Source organism: Salminus brasiliensis, chromosome 7 (assembly GCF_030463535.1).
Source record: "Salminus brasiliensis chromosome 7, fSalBra1.hap2, whole genome shotgun sequence".
NCBI lineage: Eukaryota > Metazoa > Chordata > Actinopteri > Characiformes > Bryconidae > Salminus > Salminus brasiliensis.
In genome coordinates this window covers 29,277,859-29,299,849 of record NC_132884.1, presented here as the reverse complement: position 1 = coordinate 29,299,849, position 21,991 = coordinate 29,277,859, and the positions used below count along the sequence as shown (strand labels likewise).

At 38.3% G+C, this 21,991-nt stretch overlaps 1 protein-coding gene across 1 annotated transcript in view; it reads left to right on the top strand.

The window, feature by feature from the left end:
* col7a1 (collagen, type VII, alpha 1) overlaps positions 1–21,991 on the top strand; it is a 66,932-nt gene that overhangs the window by 34,572 nt on the left and 10,369 nt on the right. Inside the window, exons 42-89 of the mRNA XM_072683339.1 lie at positions 107–166; positions 400–435; positions 535–579; positions 760–795; positions 1,040–1,084; positions 1,169–1,204; positions 1,294–1,329; positions 1,607–1,639; positions 2,957–3,028; positions 3,190–3,249; positions 3,459–3,494; positions 3,605–3,685; positions 4,186–4,221; positions 4,527–4,571; positions 4,721–4,792; positions 5,982–6,026; positions 6,132–6,167; positions 6,277–6,318; positions 6,474–6,554; positions 6,638–6,673; positions 6,809–6,844; positions 7,324–7,404; positions 8,207–8,242; positions 8,408–8,479; positions 8,877–8,921; positions 12,517–12,552; positions 12,650–12,685; positions 13,806–13,910; positions 14,103–14,168; positions 15,102–15,137; positions 15,377–15,412; positions 15,512–15,559; positions 15,664–15,699; positions 15,799–15,924; positions 16,502–16,711; positions 16,823–16,858; positions 16,942–16,986; positions 17,130–17,243; positions 17,360–17,431; positions 17,540–17,584; positions 18,433–18,468; positions 19,431–19,466; positions 19,548–19,592; positions 19,752–19,784; positions 20,317–20,379; positions 21,061–21,096; positions 21,456–21,536; positions 21,642–21,710. Coding sequence (XP_072539440.1) covers positions 107–166; positions 400–435; positions 535–579; positions 760–795; positions 1,040–1,084; positions 1,169–1,204; positions 1,294–1,329; positions 1,607–1,639; positions 2,957–3,028; positions 3,190–3,249; positions 3,459–3,494; positions 3,605–3,685; positions 4,186–4,221; positions 4,527–4,571; positions 4,721–4,792; positions 5,982–6,026; positions 6,132–6,167; positions 6,277–6,318; positions 6,474–6,554; positions 6,638–6,673; positions 6,809–6,844; positions 7,324–7,404; positions 8,207–8,242; positions 8,408–8,479; positions 8,877–8,921; positions 12,517–12,552; positions 12,650–12,685; positions 13,806–13,910; positions 14,103–14,168; positions 15,102–15,137; positions 15,377–15,412; positions 15,512–15,559; positions 15,664–15,699; positions 15,799–15,924; positions 16,502–16,711; positions 16,823–16,858; positions 16,942–16,986; positions 17,130–17,243; positions 17,360–17,431; positions 17,540–17,584; positions 18,433–18,468; positions 19,431–19,466; positions 19,548–19,592; positions 19,752–19,784; positions 20,317–20,379; positions 21,061–21,096; positions 21,456–21,536; positions 21,642–21,710 — 2,685 coding nt within the window. The remainder of the gene's footprint in view (positions 1–106; positions 167–399; positions 436–534; positions 580–759; positions 796–1,039; positions 1,085–1,168; positions 1,205–1,293; positions 1,330–1,606; positions 1,640–2,956; positions 3,029–3,189; positions 3,250–3,458; positions 3,495–3,604; positions 3,686–4,185; positions 4,222–4,526; positions 4,572–4,720; positions 4,793–5,981; positions 6,027–6,131; positions 6,168–6,276; positions 6,319–6,473; positions 6,555–6,637; positions 6,674–6,808; positions 6,845–7,323; positions 7,405–8,206; positions 8,243–8,407; positions 8,480–8,876; positions 8,922–12,516; positions 12,553–12,649; positions 12,686–13,805; positions 13,911–14,102; positions 14,169–15,101; positions 15,138–15,376; positions 15,413–15,511; positions 15,560–15,663; positions 15,700–15,798; positions 15,925–16,501; positions 16,712–16,822; positions 16,859–16,941; positions 16,987–17,129; positions 17,244–17,359; positions 17,432–17,539; positions 17,585–18,432; positions 18,469–19,430; positions 19,467–19,547; positions 19,593–19,751; positions 19,785–20,316; positions 20,380–21,060; positions 21,097–21,455; positions 21,537–21,641; positions 21,711–21,991) is intronic.

Genomic DNA, 21,991 nt, shown 5'->3' with positions numbered 1-21,991 from the left:
ATATATATATATATATATATATATATATATATATATTGCATAACATTAAAGAGCAGCAGGAGGTAATTCTGACTGATATATTTAACATGTTGACTGTGTATTACAGGGAGTGAGCACAGAAGGCAGTCCAGGACCTCAAGGGAGACAAGGAGAGCCGGGTGATCGGGTGCGATAGCTTACACATGCATGCCACTTACACATGCATGCTCACGCACAAACCCACCTGCCTTACACACTCACGCTTTATGGACATTAGAACACACATACAGACACACCTGTGCACACAAATACACACTTAAAAGATGCTTTGAAAAAGTATGTTCCACTAATAACCATACAAATATATACAGCTTGCTAATCACAGCCTTTTATTATTGCATTTATGCCTGTATGCTCTAGGGTCCAAGAGGTCCTCCAGGTGAAATCGGAAACAAGGTAAAATAAAATTTTAAATAAAATTTTTTTTGAAAGTTGCCATCTGTGAAACAAGAAATCTTCAAGAAAAATAAACCTTTTCTCTGTCCTCTTCTCTAGGGTGACCGTGGGCAGGCCGGGCAGCCTGGATCACAAGGTGATAAGGTCAGTGGAGATTTCTTGAGTAGTGTGGTGTCGATACACTGCTGTATGTGTAGAAGGTTATGGTGCTTTATTAACTCAGCAAGCCTGATGTCCACCAACTTAAAGTTTTGGTTACTGAGGGTTACTGAATCTTTTCCTTTTAATGGAGTTTCATGCCTGTACTTTTTATGTCTTTGTCAGGGTGAGAGAGGACCAGCGGGCCAAGCAGGGGATAAGGTGAGTCTCACATAACTCTTGAAAAATTAGACTGTACTTCATAAACATATTGTTATACAACTGTGTAATAAAGCACATAACTGAATGCTTAATTTTATAGGATAAACAACATAGAACATATTCCATTTTTCACTCAAGATTGAATGTTCACTCACAGTAAAGGGCAGCTGTATAAATTCTGTATAAATGGCACAATAATTTATTTTTGAATTTTTAAATACTGTCTTTATTTTGGGTGTATTAGGGTGACACAGGGAAACCAGGGACCCCTGGCACTCCAGGACCCAGGGTGAGTAGATTATGTAGTTGAATGTTATTTTGTAGAGATTTACATGTTTTTGCAGGTGGCATATGTTTCTATATATATTTTCAGGGTTTACCAGGCTTAAATGGACAGCCAGGAGAGAAGGTAGGGAGTTCATCATCTCAATGCATCAAGTAATGATAGTTAAAAGCTTTTTGGCTGCATATTCATCTTAATACTGTCTTTGACAAAAGGGAGCTGATGGTGCTAAAGGGGAACCAGGAGGCAGCGTGAGTTATGACTCAATTATTTTAGTTACATTGCTTGTGAATATGATGTCTATTGCATGTCATTGTCTTATAAATTTGCAAATTAGTGGTGTAACTTTATATATTTTAATTGATATACAAACTACAACCTTACTTGGATGGCGCTCTTAGCTCTGAAGCTAAACAAAGCCTATTTTTTTTTTCATTCTACCTTTTTATTTAGTCTTTTCATTCAGTCAGGTGTTTTGAGTGTTATTATTTCTGTGGTGATGTTGATAGCATTTGTATTGGTTTCCAGGGCCCAGGTTTGTCTGGGAGGAAAGGAGAGCAGGTAAGAGGGAGAACTTGTGCATGCTTGTTTTATTACTGGATAAATTTGGCTGATTTAGTTCTCTTTTGTAACAAAAAACATTCTTAGTTACGTTCTGTAAGAACTGAGGGAAAGTCTGTCAATACTGCATAACTGAGAATTTTTTGTTGCATTGATCATCACAGCAGTTAAAGTCAGTACGTCTTTCAATGCAAATAAACTAGCTGTAAATGTTTAAATACAAATAAAATACATTTTACATGTCTGACAGAACCCATATTATAGAAAACAGATAATTTTCTCACTTTTCTGAAAAAAAAAAATACTTTGGCTTGGTTTGTAAACACTGTTAAAATACATACTTCAGTTTATACAGTCAATATATGGAAAAAATATGGACAAATGGCTCAACCAACATCATGAGCTGCACATTTACAGGTATCATCACAGCAGCACAGCTATCTTCCTCTTGAGTGTACAGTAGTTTAATCCTGCCCATTCACACACAGTTATAAAGTGATGTTTGTTGAATAGGGCATAATGCAGGGCAGCCAGCCTGAACATAGATTATTTAGATTATTTAAACTACAGTATTGTAGTTTAATTTAAAAGGAAATGGTCAATAATGAATTGATCATTTTATTACTTTTGTACATACATATTTGGCTATTTTGTTGGACAGGGATTAACAGAAACTGAGACCCTCTGCTAGACCAAAAACTGGACACTGTATAGATGTATGAACCAGTATGATTGTTTTGTAGATCAATGGATGGATATGACTTCATGAGCATCTAACAAATTAACAAATAAAACAACTAAATAAACAAATTATGCTAAAACAAACCTCCCTGGTTCTCAAAAGGTAGCTAAAACAAAAAGGCACTCACCCCCTATTTTTCCCTAAATATCTGTGTTTAGCAAATGTAACAAAGCTAACAAGCTAATAGAGTGAATAGTGGGAGCAGATTGGTCTGAGCAGGACATTCTTCCAGGTCGTCAACGTTTCTCCCAGTCAGGCTTATCTTGGCTCTTTTATATTTTATCTTTTATAGAGAGCTCCCCTGGTGGCCAGTCATGGACCTGTACCTACAGAAACAGACTAAACACAAACAGCACAAGCAGACTAACAAAAGGAATATTATGACCAGGAGTAACTCTTAGTCTAAATGGAGCATCTGCATTCAGAATGCTGTGTAGTCCACAACTTTGCTGTCTGGGAACTCCTGTATTTGGACCTCAGGAAAATAAATTACAAAATGTAGAACTCACAGTTTATATTCTTATAGGTAATGCCATCCCCCTCTGACTGTGTCTTTCTCTCTCTTATTGTTTTAGGGTCAGAAAGGAGACCCCGGTTCTGAGGGTCCTGCAGGTGAGAAAGGGCAGCCTGGACAGAAAGGGGAAAGAGTAAGTTTTGTAGTTTCCATTTTTCTAAAGACTCAGAGCAGGCCAGGCAGTAGATTCCTGTCACTGGTGGTCCTATAAGACCATATCTGAAAAGATGTTTTCTACTCTAAGTCTTCTACTGGTATTTTTAGTATATTTAATTGGCCTACACTTACTTTCAGGGTCTGACTGGAGCAGGAATACCTGGACAGCCTGGACTTAAAGGAGAGCAGGGTGATCGGGTTAGTATCTTTTAAGGAGAAAGCTTTTAAAACAAATGAATGAAAAACATTGCTCTTAAAAGAACAATGGGTAATTGAAGTCATGTGATGTGAAGACATAGCTGACTTACAATTTACAGTTTTGCATTAAAGGACCTGTGCACCTTAAATGTTGAATTAAATAATTCACTTACTTGCAATGTGAAAAAAGTATAATTAAATTTCAACAGGGTATTTCTGGCATACCTGGGAGACCTGGAGCAAAGGTATGTGCACCCTCTAATGCTTCCAGCATGTAGCTCTTTAGACATACACTAATAATGTTGGGCTGATAGTCATCTTTAACAAACTGCATTTTCACTATTTGGTATTGCAGGGAAGCCAGGGTGAAGCAGGAGAGCGGGGAGAGCCAGGAAATTCTGGTCCTTCAGGACCAATTGGACCCAGAGGGAAAGATGTGAGACCAGCTTCTCCTCTCATAATTCATTATTATTTCACCTCTGAATCAACATGCTTAAAATAATGTATAGGACACATGTGACCACATTCATATAACTCAGCAGTGACCATGCTTGGTAGACTTTTAGATGGCGATGACTGAAGCTAATCTATTATAGCAACCTAGCATTATAGCATCTAACTAGCAACTAACTATCTATCATAGTAACTGTCATAGAAGTATGACAGATACATTTTTCTCTGTTTTCTTCCTGCCTTCGTTCTTTTCCATAGAGGCACAAAGGTAATTAATGTGTCCCTTTGAATGTCATGCACTTTTAAATAAATCAGTGCACTTCCTCATAGCCTCACTGATTATGTGCCACATAATCTGCTGCGATTTGTAAGACATATAAATGTGCTTTAACATTGTGGCAAACAACAAAATAGTAATGTATTTACAAACATTGCATAATTAGAACCCACAACGTTAATCAAATTTCGGTTGTTGTTTTTAAGGGGTTAAAAGGCGACAAAGGAGAAGATGGCCTTTCAGTGAGTCCTGCAATTTACACTTTGTTTTGTGTGCTTGTGTGTGTGTGTGCAAATGTGTGCATCTATAGGCACATGAACATCAAATTTATACAGGGGTGGAAAACCACAGAGAATATCGTTGCTGTCCAATAAAAACCATGTCAATTTTTGTTTTTCTCCATTGTTTAAACCCTGTAGCCACTTTGTACATTGTGTAAATAATTCTAGATAAACAGACAATAGAAATGCTCTAAATTACTTAGATTATTACTCAAGCATTTTTAGCCCTTGTGTAAATGTTTTCCTCTTCTTTTATGCACTTTCAGGGGGAGCCTGGATTGCCCGGGAAAGCAGGAGAAAGAGGATTGAGGGTGAGTAGCCACTAGTTTGTAACCATTGTTGTAATTCTTAACTTTCTCATATTCTTAACTTTCTTTTAGTCTGGCAGCATGATGCTGGTTAATCTTTACAGAGATCCTTAAGGCCAGGCACATCCTAACTTTAATTCTTACCATTGTAGGGTATTTCAGGACAACCAGGTCAACCTGGGACCAAGGGAGATATAGGTGATCCTGGAGAGAACGGCCGAAATGTAAGAGACATACTACCACTGAAACATCCCACAGGCCGATGCTTCTGATGCTCAATGATTTATCTGATTTTCTGCTTTTGGCCTTCAGCTAATTTTATAATGTCAGTGTATTGATAGGCCCAGATTAAACAGTTACTGTTTAATAACCCTAACCATAACCCTAACCCTAACCCAGTAAATATTCATAATATTCAATATCATGATTACATTCATAATTAAAAATAGAATTATAAATATGAGATTAATGTGGAAACCATACATTAGTAACTAAACAGGTCATTTTCAAAATTGGTTTAAAAGGGGTTTAATGTACATTTTTCCTTATAATACCTTACACACTTTATTTACAGAAAGTTATAGAAACATTAAAATAACATTCAGTTGAATTTGTATTCAATGCAACTGAACTATGAGTTGAATGTAACCCTGCACATAACCCTAACCTTAACCATAGCCTAGAATCAACCCTAAATCTAAACCTTAAGTCTAACTCTAAAATGGAAAGGTTAGGGTTCAGGTGTAGAATAGACATCATTTACATTTACATGTAGATTTCAGTTGCATTTAAGATACATTTAGTTGAATGTTAGGAGAGCATATATGAAGCATCTACAATCCAAGTAAAGTGTTACCCAGGGTAATTTCATGTAATAGCTTTCTATGAGGTATCAAACACTTCAAATGGTTGGTTCCCATCACCACCACTGACAAGTTCTGCCTCAGTAAGTTTCTTAAGAATTGCACAGTAATTTCACACAGAAACTCTCTAAATGAACTTTTCTTGTTTTTACGTCTTAACTGTTTAATTATGTCTATTTTGTTTGAAAAAATAGAAGATAGAATTCCCTTGTATAATTTACCTGGGAGTTATTGGTAGAAGCAGTGATTGCAGATAGAAAAGCACATTGTACATACTTGCACTGATAGGTGTTGCCTTTTTTGTGAGTATTCTAGGCTGCAATTCAAATATGCTTTGGCACACTCACATGGCATTCTGTCTTCACCAACAAACACCACTGCATTATGAAAAATGCAGCCATTCTAACAGTCATAAATTAAAAGTGCTGGTACAGTGCCCAATTGCACCAACTGCACAACCGCATAAATCACATTAAACATGAATAATGATTGTCGTCTTTAGTTCTGCTTGTGTTGTGATTGTTTGTGAACAGTGCTGTGTTCTGCACAGGGTGTTCCAGGACCTGCAGGACCAAGAGGGGCAAAGGGAGATCAGGTATGAAATCAAACATGCATGCACACTTCTGTATTCACGCGCCGCATTCTTACACACCCACACACAGACAGGCAAATTATATGCTCTGTTATGTTTTTACTGTAGGGGATTCAAGGTCCCCCTGGGCCCCCTGGAGATGGTGTAAGTTCACATTTGCTTTAATACTATTATCTTGCCCCTTTTGTCTCTACCTGATTCTTTTTATGCTGCTCTTATCTCTCTGTGTTAACATTTTGCTATTGCATTTTAGGCAGAGGGGCAGACACTACTGAAAGGAGACAGAGGAGAAAAGGCACAGTGCAAAATTCAAGTTTTCATGCATGCATCCATGTGCCCTGCAACTCCACCCCCACACACAAACACAAACAAATTATGTATTAAGTTCTGACCCTTAAACCTGTGTGAGCTGTTGTTCAGTGTATAATTTGCTTTTGCCTCACTAATTAGGGAGATGCAGGAGATCCTGGCGAACATGGTGGTAAAGGTCAACAAGGTGATGTTGGACCTCCAGGTCCTCCAGGAGTACGGGTGAGGACTGCAGTGTGTTCACTCTGAATACATATTTACTGATTTGTTTCTTGTTTTAATTCCTTGTTTTTTTCTTGTTTAAGGGGCCTGAGGGTCAACGTGGACCAGGAGGATCCAGAGTAAGAAATTACCCAGAGAGGCTCTGTGTTAATATATGGCAAAAATGAGATGGTTACCAGTTTTAATGAAAAAGAAAAGAGTAGCTATTGATTTTATCACAGTGTAAAGCCCATGCATCTCTTGCTTCTCTGTAGGGTGATCCAGGAGAAAGAGGCAGCCCTGGAGAGAAGGTACACAATCTTTAAAATAGCATTGTCCATATTTCATGTGATTGATTACAAAAATGCTGTGTTATTGTTCTGTCTAATCTGTCTAACACTGTGCATCAGTGGTTCAGTTAAATTCAAGCTTATACAACTGCACAGTTTCCTAGCTTATTTTTTTAAACACACTTGCTTTGTAGATAAGATGCTTACATTGTGCAGTTATTATATTTAAAATACTATATTCTTCCTATATTTGAAACCAGGACATTGGTCAGAACATGGCTTCTGCAATGAATTGCGTAGACTATCCAGTTATAGTGAAATAACACGACTCTGCTGGCACAGGATTAATATTAATTGTCATACCACAAAAGCTGTAGTCAAAGCTATAATGCTGTTCATACTGGCACAGTTATTCTTTCTAATTATCCAAACCATCTGTGGTTATTGATTTTGTGGTTGTGTGTGTGTGTGTGTGTGTGTGTGTGTTTGCATGCTCTCAGGGAGAGAGAGGAGCTGCTGGATTGGATGGACGCTCTGGTCAGGATGGAAAACCTGGAGCTTCTGGATCTCCTGGTTTAAGGGTCAGAGCACATATTCTCAAACACAAATCTCATTCTCATATAGATGTGATTTCTAGTTAGAACTAATATTTTATGGTGTATTTTTGTATTTTGTAAGGTCAGAATATTTAGTTGACGCTGGGCTACAGCACTGAAAGTGTACTGCATTTGTAACTCTACAAATAAGATGCCTCTGTAATGATAACCCAGGTGCATCCAGATTCACACCCCCAAAAAACCAAAGGTGTTATAAAGGGTCCCCTTCGCAATTCCCCTTCGCTATTTACTCTAGAATAACCTCAGCTAGTTTGAACAGACTAAAAATTCTAAGATAACTCTAAGCTTCGAAACTAGTAAACACAAGTCCATAATACTTTACTGTTCGCCCAAGTCCTCTCGGAAGTCTGCGTTTAAAGACAGCAAGGGACTCTGCCGTTCGGACACCCAGGGAAAGTTTATTCCACCACTTTGGTGCCAGCCTGGATGCTTGTCTTCCATGGGTCTTAAGGGATGGTGTGTCAAGCTTGAAGCTTGAAGGGCTTGTGGTGCAGATCAGCTTTTGACCATTGCCGTCAAGTATGGAGGGGCTGGTCCAGTCTTGGCTTTGTAGGCCAGCATCAGGGTTTTGAATCTGATGCAGGCAGCTACAGGAAGCCAGTAAAGAGAACGTGAAGCGAAGAAGAAGCGAAAAATAATAAACAGGGTATAATAGGGCAGCCTACCTAAATGTGTGATTGAAAAAGAGGAGCTTAAAATCAGAAAGCTCTGATTATAGATTCAGTGTCCACTACTGATGTGATCATGGTGTCTAACTGTTTTTCAGGGTGACCCAGGTAAACCGGGAGAACCTGGCAGAGACGTGAGTAATTGTCCTTGCTGTTTTTTTTTTAGTAGCAAGGTTTTAATCTTCTTCCACTAGAGGGAAATTAAATCTCTTGCTGACTGCTAAGTATGAATCGGTAATGGTCTGTGAAAGTGTATTTTGTGACATGCATAGTGATATGTATTTTGCTGTTTTTTTCAGGGCCTACCAGGACTCAGGGGGCCTCAGGGGCCTCCAGGGGCTGTAGGTCCTCAAGGAAATTCTGGCACACCAGTAAGACATATCATACAGACATAAATATACATAAATAGGCTTGGCTTTAAACTGAGTCAAACATTTATATGTTTTGTGCAAAAATGGACGAGCCTCTTTGTAGCAGGTAACAGTGATTCCTGAAGTCTTGCTGGCTTTAAGAAAAGCTTTAACTTGACCAGTTGTTCTTTCAGGTGTGAAATTTGAGAAATTAGAATTTTGTTTTAAAGTATCAGATCTGACCCTTAATTTTGTAGTATCTTAAGTTTTAGACTATTTTATGAAGTCTTTTCTCTGGATATGCTACTTACTGTAACTGTAGTCATATATACATAAGCATTACATCGATGTAAAGTAAAATCATACAATGAAACACACCGCCTATAAAAATTTACAAAAATCATTTCTCTGTTTTTAGGGTAAACCAGGGGAGGATGGAAAACCTGGACTTCCAGGAAAAGTTGTAAGTGTCAACACTCACACATGCACTGTGCTCCTTTCTCCATTATAACATATGCAAACAAATGAAAGATGCAGGCCAGACCAAAAGGATTTCAATGAAGGTAGTTCACTTCACCAGCAGCAGGGAATGGTGCTCATTGCATAGTAATGACTTTGAGGTCACTTTAAACCCCTGGAGTGATTTTTAAATATATATATAGTAAAAATTAATAATTCATCAATGGATTGTCATCAATAATGTATCAAACAATTGATTAATATTTTGTGAAAAGCTAGATTTCTCCCACATTTATTATTATTATTATTATTTTTTTTTTAAATCCATTAAGCATGGTAATAATGTTTGGAAGCACTGTAAACATGCAGTGTTTTAACATAATATCAATTTACTCTGACAATTGTAAAAAGGTTTTTATGTACCAGCGACAAAACATACAACCCTGATGCCAGTTCTGGCCAGGATTGCACTTGAGTGATGTGGGGAGAAACCCACCCTACAGAGAGCAGCATGACGGGGATCCGAACCAGCAATCCTCTGGTCATCCCCTGAAATAAGGCGCCCAGAGCTCACCTGATTTGAGTCAAATCAAATCAATTGCTTTTTACAACTGTTGTTGTCACAACGCAGCTTTACAGGAATCCAGTAATTGGACAGGAGATCAACAAAGCATACATCAGAAAACATAAACATTAAGACCCCCGGTGAGCAAGACAGAAGTGACAGGAAGAAACCTTGGGAGAACCCAAGTCACACAAGGGGCACCCATCATCCTCTGGTTTGAACTACTTAAAAATGATTGATAAAAAGTCACTGTACAACCACATAAGCAGGTTTTCTGCTCAGATGTGCTAATAAAATCATAATATAATATAACTAATATAATCATGATAATGACTATAATGTGGATAATGACTATAAAAAGGATTCTAGACTCCCAATAGAAAATATAAAGTTAGGTAATATTCCATTACACACACACACACACACACGTTTTCATCAACAACCAAAATAATTGAAGGTCTGTGATGTTCTTTCTGTTGATTCACAAGCTCATGCAGTCTTAAATGGCTTGCTCAGAAAGCGATCGCTACATTTGCTAGGTAAACCCGCAGGTACAATTTATTCCCCTCTGAAGTGGAGCCCAGCATTAAATGTGTCTAGCTGCACCACGGAAGTGTCATCAGGCTGCTCTGATTCCAGCTGAGTGAACACACCCCAGGCTGGCTCACTTAACGACACAATTAAGCATTACATAATGAGACCATCTTCCTGATTATAAATCAGCCCAAAGTTATGATCATAAATCAGCACTCTGCACCATAGTGACTTATGTGTGTGAGATAATTCAGCCTAATAAACTGTGAGCAACAGAAATGTGTGAGGAGCTTTAGTCAGTCATGTAGAAATGCTCCAGTAGCCTGAGTGAGAGAGATTATGTGTAAGATGAGCTTCTGCTCCCAGTCTGCCCTCCATTCTGAAATGATTTATTGATGACATTACTGGAACTGCTTCAGCAATAGTAAGGGCTATTGTGTTTACTTTAATATAACAGCAGATGAGAAAGTAGACCACGGATGCACTTACAAACCCAGACGTTTCGTACAAGTGCCAATGATCTGGTTACATAAGCAGAAAATGTTTGTCAGAATTGGTACAATAACAGCAAGTCTAGGACAATTATAGCACCTTTAATAATGAACTGGAAGAGCTGTTGAAAATGAGCAGGACTCATTTTAATTAAATGCAGTGATTTTAATACAGTGTATTAAGAGTTTTAGATTTATTGAGCCATCACAATACATCAAGTTAAACCAGTCACTTAAATTGTATCATACACTGTATGTCCAAATGTTTGTGGACACCCCTTCTAATGAATACATTTAGTTACTTTACATTGCACCCATCGCTGACACAGATACACATAGCTTATCTAGTCCATGTTTAGGAGAACTGCCAATAGAATAGGACTCTTTGAAGCAGATAGACATGAACCTATTGGCACCATGCCAGGCATGGGCTAGAGTGGTATAAAGCCCCCCGGCATTGAGCTGTGGAGCAGTGGAGCTGTGTTATCTGGAATGATGGATGGTGCTCCATCCAATACTTTTAGGATAAGTTGAAGGGTTTGGGATGACGTAAGGTGGTGATCATCCAACGTCCTGACCTTACTGAATGCAATCAAATCCTCACAGCAAATTCTTGCACCTGTGCTGGACTTCAGCCCTCTAGGACCAGAGTTAAAAACATCTGTGTTAGGCTGCTACATACACTCCTACAAAAACATAAAGGTGCTTCAAATAGTTCTTTAAGCGGTACCATAGAACCACGTTTGGAAGCGTGTGAGTGTGAAGAACCATTGATAGAAAAACATTACATAATGTGACGGATCTCTATTGCAAACGTTTTTAGAAAACCAAAAGTTGGTTTTTCTATGGCATCACTCAAAGAACCTTTTGAAGGAACCTTTATTATTAAGAGAGTACGAGAACATGGTGGATAGGACGTTAGGAATTCATACAGGGGTTGGTGGCCATGAGTCCTGACAGAACAAGGATGTGATGATTATTTATTAAAATCTATAGACAGCTAGATGAGGCTACTTCATCTAGTTTGAAGGTGAATGACACATACTAGTGGCTGTAAAGTGGTTTAGCAGGTCCAGAGGGCAGAAGTACCATACAGAGGCATAATATTAGACAACAGGAGGACACGTTATCCCGCCAAGGAGACAACAGATTGTGTTGTGTCCCGAAGGCCCACAGAAAGGTTATTTCATAGCTGGGGATTTTTGTAGGTAGAAGCTCTCCCCCCTGCTGTAATTTTAATCATTCCAGGTACTGAGTGAGCCCTGAACTGTTGGTTTTGTTTGGAACATACACGTGATTGACATCCCAGCTGACTTTAATTTAATAAAGACCTGGCTATTTAGTAATTAAGTAACTTGTAATCAATGCAAAGTTTGATTGACACCTGACACCTTTGCTCTGTGTGGTAATCACCAGATGCAGTTCAGTAAACATGCTGCTTAGTATCACACATTATCTGAAGCCTATCTATTTATTGTTCAATATTCTGAAGCTCATGAGTTATATTATTTTGTTTATTTCTGTTAATCCTTTTCTACATTTAATTCAGTCAAATCTAGCATAATATACAGTGCTGGTTAAGAGAAAACCATAAACTGAAAATTAAAAAAATTTGAATGTAACATACAAGACAACTAATAACCCAAACAAAAAATATCCCAAACATTATCAGTATAACACATAAAACAAAAACCAATGAATGTGTATACATATGTAAATATGTATACCTGTAAAGTAACATTTATACACCCATATTAACTCCTAAGCAAAAGTAATAATACATGTCACAATAAGTAAAAAAGACTATATATAAAAATATACTGGCAACACATGAGAAAACAGCTGCAATACATTTGTCAGATGGTCTTTTAAATTCCCATCTATAATATTAGATTAACAATTGTTTGCCAAATGGAAAAGCCCATTCCACAATGTAGTAACCCTAAATCCTTTTTAAAAAGTTACAGTAATTCTGGCTAATTTATTTTTTTTCCTTTGACGAAAACCAGGGTGAAGATGGTGTTCCTGGGGAGGATGGCAGAAAGGTAATACAATTCTTAAGTGTAATTTCAGAATCATACATTATTACTTCTGCATTATTTGTATATTGTTCTAATCGCTTCTGACTGGTTGTCGCTAAAGGGTGAAAAAGGTGATTCAGGACCCTCTGGAAGAAATGTGAGTACCTCCTTTTCTCAGTATCTCTGTTTGTCTGTTTCTCTGTTACATGTGCATTAAAGCATTTAAGCAAGGTTTGTAATTGCAGCAATTTTAGAAATACACTATACGGACAAACGTATTGGGACACACATCTCAATCATTGAACTCAGGTGTCCCCTTCCAGTCCCATTGCCACAGGTGTATAAAATCAAGCACTTAGTCATGCACTCTGCCTTTACAAACATGAATGAATGGGTGGTTCTAAAGAGCTCAATGAATTTCAGTGAGGTACTGGAATAGGATGCCACTGTTGCAACAAGTCGATAACACTCTGCTGACTCAGTAAGTGAAGAAACCTGTTGCAAAGGGAGGACAAACTCCATTTTAATGCCTATGGAATTAGAATGGGATGTCATGAAAGCTCCTGTAGGTGTAATGTGTGGATGCCCCAGTACTTTTGTCCATATAGTGTATTTTACAACACTGCATGTGGTAAATTTCTAAGGATTGTTAAGGTATTGTTGGATCTCCTCACCAGAACAAGTGTAAATAAAATATTGACTGAAGCATTCTAAACTAAAACCTTAGGAACATGATTAAGATTGGTTTGAGTTTTTATTGTTTTCTAAAAAGTCATTCATGCTCAAATACTGCTTAAAGTATCCATTCTTTATATCCTTTTATCTCAGAAACTGTTAGTGTTCCATAACAGTCTTTCTTTAGTGCATGCCAGGGACAATCTTCCTGCCATTCTTAACTATAGCTCATTTCTTATTCTCTCTTAGTGACACCTCACATGCTGTCATTTTTTGTTCTTTCTTTAATATTGCCTCACAACAATAGACAGTCTGTGTTTGTCTCATGCCATTATTTTGCTTCGGTAGCTTTCTGTAGTGCAATCACAGCGTAGCATGAATGTGGTGAGACATTTCACACATATCTACACACAGACAAATTCTTCACTTTCAAGGCCTGGTTCTGTTGTTGTGTGTGTTGTTGACAGTAGCTGTGTGTGAGATGGCTCGAGGGAGGAGCTCTTCACAGATGAGATTATTTGATGTGCAAATTTATGCCCATTAATTAAGAAATTGGTTTGTTTCATGCATGCCCCCTCTTTCTTGATTTCTCTCTTTGTCAGGGTCAAGATGGGCTGAAAGGTGATCGTGGCATTGCAGGACCCACTGGACCAGCAGGACCACCTGGACCCCCAGGGGTCCCTGGCAGTATTGGACCCCCAGGGCAGGTGTGTATGTGTGTGTCTGTGTATGCTTGTGTTTCTTTTGGTTTTCTAAAGCCTGATGCGGGTGCTCCCTAAAGAGTTTATTTGATGTGCAAATTTTTGCCCATTAATTATGAAATCAGTTTGTGCTGTGGATTTTTCTATCCCTCACTCTCTCTCTCTCTCTCTCTATTTCACTCTTTCTCCATTTCTCAGGTGGTGTATGTTAAAGGAGCTGATGTACCAGCTATTCCAGGACCACAAGGACCTCCAGGAGCTCCGGTGAGTTACAAAAATTGTACATTGTAAATCTTAATGTACACCAGTATTTTAATCAATTCATATTACAGCTCATTTTAACTTTCCATTGATGGTTCTACCTACAGATAGTTAAACCCCTATAGCCCTGAAGGCCTACATATGGTCCCACATTTCAGTGTTTTAACTCCCCAAGCAATGTTACTTAGGTCTAATATATTAGTTTTATAGAGATCATATTATAATTCCTAGCTGTTAAGGACACTGCACATGTGTGCACAATATGTGCATCGTCCACCATAGCTTGACATATACGTAGTTACGCAAAAACCTACATTTTTGGAGTTTTTAACTTTTTGAAATAAATTGCATTGTGCAGTTGTTTATAAATATAAAACGTCCATACATGTATCTGTTTTAACTCTGTAATGAGGAATATGGACTTGTGTCATTGCTTTCTTTGGGAGGCTTAGTTGTGACACTGCACTACAACTAACTCTGCTGTATTGTCTGCCTAGCTCGCTTTGTGAGTTATTTATAGGCTTCAAAATGAAACCATCTTGCAGGCACCAAGAGGGTGAATTCTGTGATTGTTTCACACCACATTGCTATAAAAAGAAAACATGCCATCATGTTTTATGGTACAAACACTTTAGAGTCTTTAGAGAGAATCTGGAGTAATATATGTCTGGTTACTGTAAAATATACTATATTTTGATATATACTATTTACTTTTTGCTATTGCTATTATTTTGACTATATACTATTTAGAATGTCTGAATATACATTTAACTTAAAAGAGTTAACATTTGAACCCTCCCATTCCAATTTAGTTAGTGCCTCACTTTCCCCTAGAGTGTGTTAAACTCCCAATAGTAAATAGTAAAGTTTTTAGGTTAAACTAGGTTTAGGTTAAACTCATAAATGTTTTCTTATTCTTATCATTCTTTCTAATAGGGAATTCCAGGGGTCCCAGGAGTTGCAGGAGTTCGAGTAAGTTTACATGTGTGAGTGTGTAACCTGTACAAAAGTTTAACCCTTTTTCATGGTCTGAGCACCATGAAAACAGTCTGAGCTTACATTTTCAATATTTTGGCTGCAGTATAAAACATCAGCAAATGCAACAAATTTATTTTTGTTGCCATGAAAAAATGTAACAACTGTAACACAGCAGCCATTTAAAATAAAATCATTCATTACTGTTGCTAAATGGATACATTCTGTTTTGAAAGGGTGAGAGAGGGCCTACAGGTGTGAAAGGAGAGCAGGTATGTTCTATTAACTGTGTCTGTATTTCATTTTTCTAGATTACTGTATATGGTATATTTATACAGGATTTTGATTTAAATATATCATTCTTTTGTCAGGGAGATCCGGGTGAGGATGGATCGCCTGGCAAGCCAGGAACTCCAGTGGTAAGCATACACACACCCAACACATGTTGAGATGGAAACACTCAACACAACAGATAGAAAGAGAGTTGACTAACAATTTTTCTGATTCTTCTATCTGGTTTTAGGATGTGAAGAGGGCTCTTTCAGATTTTGGCATTGAGGTACTCAAAGGTTAAACATGGAAATTATGAAAATAATTGATAATGATATTGATGGAACTAGCTTCAAAACACCTTGCTCTAAAACATGTCTATCTCTAGGTCAGGGATTTAAAGATGGTGGTGGACAAGAAGGATATCTTGCTGGATGCTGGTATAGAGAAGCCAGATAAAGGACAAAAAGGAGATAAAGGAGATGCAGGATCACAAGGCCCTCCTGGCACTGACGTAAGTTTGTGTGTGTGTGTTTGTTTGTGCGTGTGTCAAATTAATTGTAGGTCAAATTAAAAGCTTGCCCTTTTGCTGGCATGTGCAGAGAAGAGCAGGTGTAGGGGCTGAATTCTCCTTAGGCACTGTCCATGGTGCTGCCCGTCTGTGGTGCTGAACTGACAACAGGCCATCAGCTGCTCCTGCCTAAAACCCTCTAGCGACATAGTCACATTTGCATTTGTCTCTTTCTCCTTTGTTTATTTTTTGTCTGTATTCTTATTATTTTTGCCCCCCTTTTCACTTAGGCTTTTTCCATCTCTTTTTAACTCCTCATACATACTTCTTTCCTGCTTTCATTGTCCTCCTCTTTCAACATGCTTTCAACTGATTAACATGCCCTGTCAGCCTCATATCACCCTACACTCCTAAAAATAACAATTTAAAAGACAGGATGTGACAGTAAATAGTTTTTTTATAGTTATATTTAGATGTAGAGCTTACTAAGTTTAATAGTTTTTGCCACCTTTCCTTTTTAATATTCCCTTTGTTCTCTTTCTTTGTTGTTTTGTCTATGTTATTTTTCTCTTGGTGTAAGGGTGCTCGAGGATTCCCGGGTGAGCGAGGTTCAAAAGGTGATCAGGGTGAGAAAGGGCCTCCAGGCCCTCAGGGCCCCACAGGCAGAGCTATTGGAGAAAGAGGCCCAGAGGGTCCTCCAGGACAGGCAGGAGAGCCAGGAAAACCTGGTATACCAGGAGTACCAGGACGAGCTGGAGAGCTGGGAGAGGCGGGCCGACCTGGAGATAAGGTAGCAGAAAAAGCGTTTGTTCTTGTGATGTTGGTTGGATCAATGTTAATGATTGATTTATAAATATGTGCATGTAAATCCAAAAAGTTTGATTAAATCTGCAACCCTTAGGGAGAAAGAGGAGAGAAAGGAGATAAAGGAGATTCGGTGAGTACACGTTCATCAAGATACTTTTCACTTCACTACCTATTTAAACAGTTGAACACGATTATTGAGCTTTTATCTTTTAGGGTAAACCTGGGATAACTGGTGCAACTGGACCTCCAGGCCCCAAGGTAAACCATAAGCACTTGAATGCTGACTACTGTCCCCATACTTTATGCTATAGATGAACCTATGTGTGTATGTATGTATTTATATTTGTATGGTGCCTGTTGTGTTTGTGTGTGTGTGTGTTTCGTGTGATAATGTATTGTAGGGTGATTCAGTCACTGAACTCCCTGGTTTGCCTGGGCCACGGGGTCTGCCTGGCCCTCAAGGTATTAAAGGAGAGGCTGGCGCACAAGGTCCTCCTGGACCTAAAGGAGAGCGAGTAAGTGTGTTTTGCTTTCTGTGAGTGTGTGTATGTCTGTATATAAGTGTGCTGTGATTCTGTCCTAGCTGTACATTGCTGTGTATTTATTAACAAAATGCTCCTATTTTCTACAGGGTGTGGCAGGTTTTCGTGGCGAGAAGGGAGACAGAGGAGAAGCTGGAGAAAAGGGTAGAGATGGCCTCCCTGTAAGTCTGGTCTCTTTCCAATATGGGTGTGCTTTTAAGGTGTTATGGATGTTATAAACTCAATGGTTGAGTTTTCAGTGATTGATATTAAAGTAATACTGTTTTTAGGGTCTGACAGGAGAACCTGGAAAACCTGGACTTGATGGGAAGCCGGTGAGAAACCAGATGTGACTTGTTTTAACTATTTGTACTGTACAGTAATTTTATTATAGAATGTACTATGTTGCTCTTTAATGATGATACTATGAATGCTGATAAGAATACTGGAGTATTCATTGTAATTCATGACATTTTAAGGTGACCTGAAAATGGTGAGTCCTACAAAGCTTTTTACTATATTGGGAACATCATAAAATGATAGTGGGCTCAGCAGTACTTAAGTAGTACTTTACAAAGTTATAAAGTTATTTTTTCTGCCAACTATCAGGATTGTTTCTGCTTAACATCACATGAAGGCCCAAGCCAAAGTGAAGGGAAAGATACTGATGTGAATAATCATATTAATACGTGCACCTTATTAGGGGAGTTAGTGAAAGGAGAAAGACAGTAGTTGAAGGTAATGACTCTAGTGAACTGAGGAGGTGGAGGAGCACTGAGGCTCCACTCACACCTTTATTTATTCCCCTATGGAGCAGGGTTTGAAGGGGTCAGCCGGTCAACCAGGCCCACCTGTGAGTAACTGTAGCCCAACATGGCGGCCCCTCTCGGGAGAGCCTGGGGATTGGCTGTGAAGCTACGATAAGCCGCTGGAGCTGTTTTTCTTTGGCTGAGGCTACGTAGATGAACTGTAGAAAGTAACCTATGCAGCATTGCTTCTAACAGCTCACAACCCTGTCTTTTCTTTTCTCCAACCATAAACCTGTCTACTCCCACTCCTTTCTTATCTCACGCTCCTCTCATTTCTGATTCATCTGTGCCCTTTTACTCTGTTCTTCTCTAACTTCTCTAACCTTCACTGTCCCTTTCTCTTCCTCCGTTTCTCTCTCCTTTTCTTTATTTAGGGCTTGCCTGGGTTCCCAGGAGTGCTGGGCAGACCGGTAGGTTTTTCTGTGGCTGCAACTGTTGGCTGCTGTGCTTTTTAATGGGTGGGGGGGAGGGAGTAATGTCTGTCTGCTTGTATTTCTGTCCATCTGTTTGTCTGTACAGTATGTTCTATATGTGTGTATATGTGTATGTGTGTAAGATTTGTGTTAGGGTTTTGACATTTTAGTTGTAATTAATTATTAATGATGCTCCAATCCAATATACTGGAATTAGCAAGATACTAATTTTAGTAAATATATTGATCAGTTCATATTTAGTAAAGCTTCTTAGTCCTGTTTGTTTTAATATTCTAACAGGGCAATTGTATAAATCTTCTAGAGCAATTACATAAAAAAATAATAATATGGGGGCATGACTGTCTTCACTATGTTGTGTCATAGTCATTATAGGCAAGTATGTTCACTGTGTTGCCATCTCTATGAATAGGGAGCAACGAAAATAATTTCCTTTAAAGGATGGGTATAAAGTGCTATGTTGAGCATTACGAGCTCCCATTCATATTTTAACCAGTGACCTGTCTCCTCATTTATGACATCTCTTGAAGATGTCATCTCAAAGATCAGTTGTAGATGCATTTTCTGCTTATATGCACCAATAATGTAATCCCAAACACATTCAGTGATGTTGAGATCTGGAAAGTAGTGTATATATAGTATCCAGTCTCCAGAGAATTGAATTGAATTGGATTAGCACATCTGTATAATTAATTACACCAATGCTATATGTGTGTTTGCCTATGTATCTTCAACTGTACAAATGCATTAAAAATGCAGTAACTAAAAGGAAAAGAGCTTATAGGTGGTTATGTTAACATGCATGTGTGTAACTGTGTGTGTTAATCATTAGGAGATTGGAATATGCATATGTTTACCTGTGTTCTGTACATGTGGTTGTATGTGTGGCTGGAAGCTTCTGCTTTGTGTCAGTATTCCTAAGTGTAATGTGTATTGCTCAGGGAAATCCTGGAGATCCGGGAATACGAGGACCCACTGTAAGTATATGTGTGTCACACTCTCTTTTACCCACACAAATATGCAGAGAAACCTCTTACTAATTATGGGTTTCATTACAGGGGCCAATGGGTCCAAATGGCCAACAAGGACCACCTGGTGTGAAGGTCAGTGTGATTCTATGATTCTGATGATGTTACTGTGGCAGACCGTCCTGGCTATTCTGTATAAATTAATACTATTGATTGACCAGATTTCACCATGCAAGAATAAAAAGATTGTTGTATGTGCATGTGTGTGACTATGTGTGTTCATAAAACGTACAGGGTGACAATGGGGAACCAGGTGTGGGGGTCCAGGTAAGTCGCTTTTCTTTTAAACCTCTTAAAAAGAAAGTTGCCTCTCTAAATGATCAGGCTTAATGCAATACTTTGTGTAAAAGAGATTATATAAAACAGTTCAAACTCTCTTAGTAATTCTTGAATTGAAATGGAGGCTTGAACTCACTGCCAGGTCTTGGCTATTTGATGGGTAAATGGGATTTTTGTATATTTTTCCACTATTATTAAACTAATTTATGCTTTACTTGAGTGCGAAATTTGAGTGTGGGTACATCTTTTCACAATTGCGGTAAAACCTTGTATCTCCATTTTTGCAGTTTTGCACTTTTTGACATAATTTGGATCTGGTAGTTGTTCTTTACATTGTGTGAAATGTCATAATGAATAGACCAATAAAAAATACTTCCATTGAAGGTTAAGGTTTTTTCCTTCTCCTGTAAAGTTGTCATTTTGGAGATACAAAAATTTGCCTGATGATATATAAAACATATCAGGACATCAAATAATTGCACTGTCTAAAATGAGTGTTCTTGCTTTTTTATTTTTACAGGGCCCTCCAGGACCACAAGGCATCAGAGGACCGCCTGGAATTACAGGCACACCAGGAGCTATTGTAAGATTAAAGCTACATTTAGTTGTAATCCTGATCTTAATATTCCTAATGGCTTAATCTCTACCTTGACTTTTCTTGAATCAATCAATGAGGCTTAAGGTAAGGTTGTATAAGGGGCTTTTGGTTTTGCATAAAAAAATCTAGTCCAGACTCTAGCCAGACTAGTCCATGTTATATACTGGCTATTACTAGTCATTATGGTTCCATTTTACTGAGCATCGGCAGTGCAAATTAATTTTTTATGCAAACTTCCTTTGAAGTGGCAAACACACTTCATGCTCAAACATATCTAAAAAGATTATTAGTATGTTTTATCCATGCCTTACAGATTAATTGCTAAATAAAACCAATAATTTGCTCTGCACTATTAAGCCATATATAAACATGTACAGAAAAAAAACCCAGGAAATTGCTTATCCTGGGGCATATAAGTGTGTTCTCATCTGACTCCTGCTAATAACCCACTTCATGCAGAACGGGGAAAGTCAGCCATTCCATTATGGTCTAATTAATGTTTCCTTTTTGGCAAGTGCTAATGGATTGCCGGAACACTCATTTCTGTATTTTCCTTCTCATTTCCTCTCTGTAATTGTATGTTTAATAATAATGACTTCAGAACGTGAATAACATACAACATATGCTTCACCTGAAGGTTGAAATGAAATGTTGTGATTTCTCTAGGGTCCACAAGGACCTCCAGGTCTCCCAGGACAAGTGGTAAGTAGACAAGACTTGAGTTTTAATACATCTTATACAACAGCTGGTATAACAGCATTTTTTACCACAACTGCCAAGCTCTGCTGATCATGATTAAGTATGATGAAACAATGGTCGCAACACACCGATGTCAGCTATAGAACTCTTCAGGCTGTGTTGATTTATGTGTGTAATGGTCTTTGATCAAATCACAGCCGCAACGTTATTCATGGAAGCACACTCTCTCTCATGTCCTATTGCTTATAAACACCCAGCAAAGTTCACCACCACACATGATTATGCATTATTTATGTCTGAAATGAATAGTACATAAAACATTTACTCTCTCTTTACTCACTTACACTGATCATTTTCCACAGGGAGAAGGAGGAAAGCCTGGCGTCCCTGGTAGAGATGGGGTACCTGGAAAAGAAGGAACACCTGGATTACCTGGAAAACAGGCAAATGTTTACATGTTTTTGGACATCCATCTGACTGCTCTGAAGCTTTTCTCTTTAGCCCTAATCTAGCCCATATGTTACTCTGCACTTACTGTTTTCCCACAGGGTATTGCTGGACCAAGTGGCCCTCCAGGGCTGAAAGGTGAGCAAGGAGACAGTGGTCCACCAGGAAAGGTATGTCTATTTGTATGATCTTTTTTTACATATAGAACTCAAAAACTATATAAACATTTTTTAGGGTCTATAGCACTGCTTTAGCCAGGGTCGTATTCCCAGACCCTAAAGCTAAAGCAATGCCATAGAAGAACCACTTTTGGTCCCATACAAAGTTTGTAATAGAGATTTGTAAGTGTAAAGAGCCTTTACATCAACAGAAGAGTGATAGTTGAAGTCTTTAAAAGGCCCCCTTACACATCTCTTTTACAAAAATTGCAAAAAAAATGATTCTTCTGTGG